The sequence below is a fragment of the Anastrepha ludens genome, chromosome X, assembly GCF_028408465.1.
Source record: "Anastrepha ludens isolate Willacy chromosome X, idAnaLude1.1, whole genome shotgun sequence".
Classification (NCBI taxonomy): domain Eukaryota; kingdom Metazoa; phylum Arthropoda; class Insecta; order Diptera; family Tephritidae; genus Anastrepha; species Anastrepha ludens.
This window is the reverse complement of record NC_071503.1, coordinates 65,719,096-65,721,805: the sequence shown is the minus strand read 5'-3', so window position 1 is coordinate 65,721,805 and position 2,710 is coordinate 65,719,096. Positions and strand designations below refer to the sequence as shown.

At 33.6% G+C, this 2,710-nt stretch overlaps 1 protein-coding gene across 1 annotated transcript; it reads right to left on the bottom strand.

The window, feature by feature from the left end:
- Positions 1-905: 905 nt before the first annotated feature.
- On the bottom strand, positions 906-1,811 carry LOC128869348 (uncharacterized). Its single transcript, XM_054111884.1, has 2 exons — positions 1,246-1,811; positions 906-1,184 (listed from the first exon to the last, which is right to left on the bottom strand). The coding sequence occupies exons 1-2, from the start codon at positions 1,714-1,716 to the stop codon at positions 1,035-1,037; spliced, it is 621 nt and encodes a 206-aa protein (XP_053967859.1). The 5' UTR covers positions 1,717-1,811; the 3' UTR covers positions 906-1,034.
- Positions 1,812-2,710: the final 899 nt, after the last annotated feature.

Below are 2,710 nucleotides of genomic sequence, written 5' to 3'. Positions count from 1 at the left end.
GCACAAGCAAATACTTTGCAAAATGCCGTCGGCTATTCGTCAATTTGAATATCCTGTACGCTTGTAGTTTGTTTATGATTTTCAGTGTTAGTATTTTGTTTTTGAATAGTCGGCTTAAAAATTTTTACAAGCTTCTTTAAAGCATTTTAGTAAAATGTCTGAAATTTATAATCATTGTCATCATTTGTGTAAGCAAAAGTGTAAAATTTGTTATAATCCTCTTGTAACTCCTTTGTGGCAATGAATAATCTGCTGTTTGAGTTATTCCTCATGTACGGATGCACCCAGTGCAGAAGATAGTACAATAAAATAAATTCCTCTTCATCGCTCGAAATATTGACCGCTCGTAGTTTGACGATAGCTAATTGCATTGTGTGCGGACGAGCAAGCGTATCGTCATCGTCGAAAAAACAATGAAGCAATATGTTTATTTAAAACTTCTGCAAGAAAATGTGGTTCAAAGTTCCAAATTGAAGATGACTTTCGCTTTTATTAACCTAATGACTAGGGGTGTGCGAATCCCATTCGATTCGAATCGAATCGAATCCTAGGATTCGATTGGATATTCGAGTCGAATATCGAATAGTTCGAAATATTCGAATAATTCGAAATATTCGAATAGTTCGAAATACTCGAATAATTCGAAATATTCGAATAGTTCGGAATTTCCGAATAGTTTGAAATATTCGAATAATTCGAGCGATTTGAATTATCCGAAGAAATAAAATCCTAAACAGGTTATTCTATTATAGTAATTCTACATAATAAAAATAAAATAAATTTTCTATCATTTAATTATCGTTGAATATAACATTTATCAATAATATTTGAGCAATATAAATAATTATAAGCTAATAAACTTTTCTAATTAAAAATTTCTTTCTAAGAATACGTTTGCTCGCGTGTCTAAATAGAATAGCGTTATTTTATTTAAAATTTCGATATAATATTCAATCAAACATAACGAGTTATATTTTTATTTAAAAATAACAACCGAGCAACATTATCAGGTGATAATGAATTGCGCTTTTCAGTCACAATGTCTCCAGCAGTAGAAAACAGCCTCTCACTCTCAACAGACGTAGATGGAATTGGCAAATAACGTCGAGCCAGCATTGATAAGAGAGGATATTTAACTGATTCTTTTTTCCACCAATGAATAGGATCATCCGAAGGATCAATATCTGCTGAATACAAATATTGAATAAGTTCTTGATCAATGTCTTTCTCAAGGCGCAAGGTTACTGTTTCTTCTCTATTAGCTCGTCGCTGTTTCATGAAGCCCCAAAACTTGGTGGATTTGATTACAGGAGGTTCAGCAACAGTTTCATGTTCGTTTTCAAAAACATTGTTCGAATATTTATAGGCAATAATCTCTTCTTTTATATCTTTCTTTATGTCATCTTTCACCTTATCATCGGTTAAAAAGTAATCCTGATAACGAGGATCGAGAAATGTACATTTACGATACAACTTATCTTCCTTAATCTCACAAAACCTAATTTTTAAATTCCGGATTATATTTTTTGAAAAGTTATAACCCATAGGCATCTGAGACTCGTTATCAATCGTTGGAAGTCCCATCTGAACATCATCACTATTATCATCGTCATCACTATCTTCGCTATCAATATTATTCAGACCAACGCTTGTCTCGTCATCGAAAGCAAGATTTTCGAAAGCTTCCTCCACCCCTCGAAGTATTGGCTCAATCATGGAGATCGTAGGGTATTTTGACCCACAAGCAATTTTAGTGGCCTCGTTCAATGGTTCTAAGACCTTGATAATATCACTAAGTTTCTTCCAGTCGGTGCCAGATAATCCAGTTACACTAGTAGTTCGCGAAAGCACATCTGACAATGGTTGCTGTAATCTCTTCATGCGCTCGAGCATGTCATACTCCGAGTTCCAGCGAGTTGGTACTGATTGAATTAATTTTAAGGAAGATCGATGACTAGACGCTTTTTGAGCATTTTCAAAGTCTCGCCGAGCCGGGTCAGAGTGGTGGAAGTGTGTGGCTATACGTCGTGCCTAAAAATAAATAGAATTGTGTTAAAAAATTTATTATTTTGAATAATTTGATTGAAATAGATTAAAAAAAAAAATTGAGCTTCATAATTATTTCTAAGTTTAAAACCATTCTAATTGAAAATTAAATGTACAAATTCCAATAAAAACAACTATAGAGCTTTAAAAAAACAATAGTACGAGAATCTTTACTTTTTTCAATAAATTAGTGATTCCTTTGGTGTATTTTTGGCAATCTTTTATAACCAACTGGAGTGTGTGTGCAAAGCAATAGATGTGATTCCAACCTCCTTGACGGATAGCATTGCAGATATTAGCACCATTGTCAGTGGTAAAATAAATGGGAGCATTAGGAACATCTAATAAATTCCATTCCAATAACATTTTTTCAAGTTTCATTTTGATATAACTCCCAGTGTGACGACCTTCAAGTTGGGTTAGGCCAATCATAATATTTTTCAGTTCAAAATTACTTGTCATATAATGTACAGTTAATGATAAGTAATGATGTCCAGTTCTCGACTTCCAGCCATCAGTAGTGAAAGATAAACTCATTAAGCCTGATGCTATATCGTTTTGCAATTCGTCCATTACTTTTTGTTTTATTTCTTCATATAATTTGGGACAGAGACTGCGCGAGCAAGTAGTACGTGATGGCGGATCATACGTAGTATCGAGTCTT

Coding starts and splice junctions, on each gene's coding strand:
- LOC128869348 (XM_054111884.1), bottom strand. CDS start 1,716: ATGATTGAGCCAATACTTCGAGGGGTGGAGGAAGCTTTCGAAAATCTT. Junction 1,185..1,245: donor GAGCTAATAGAGAAGAAACA/GTAACCTTGCGC, acceptor TGTATTCAGCAG/ATATTGATCCTTCGGATGAT.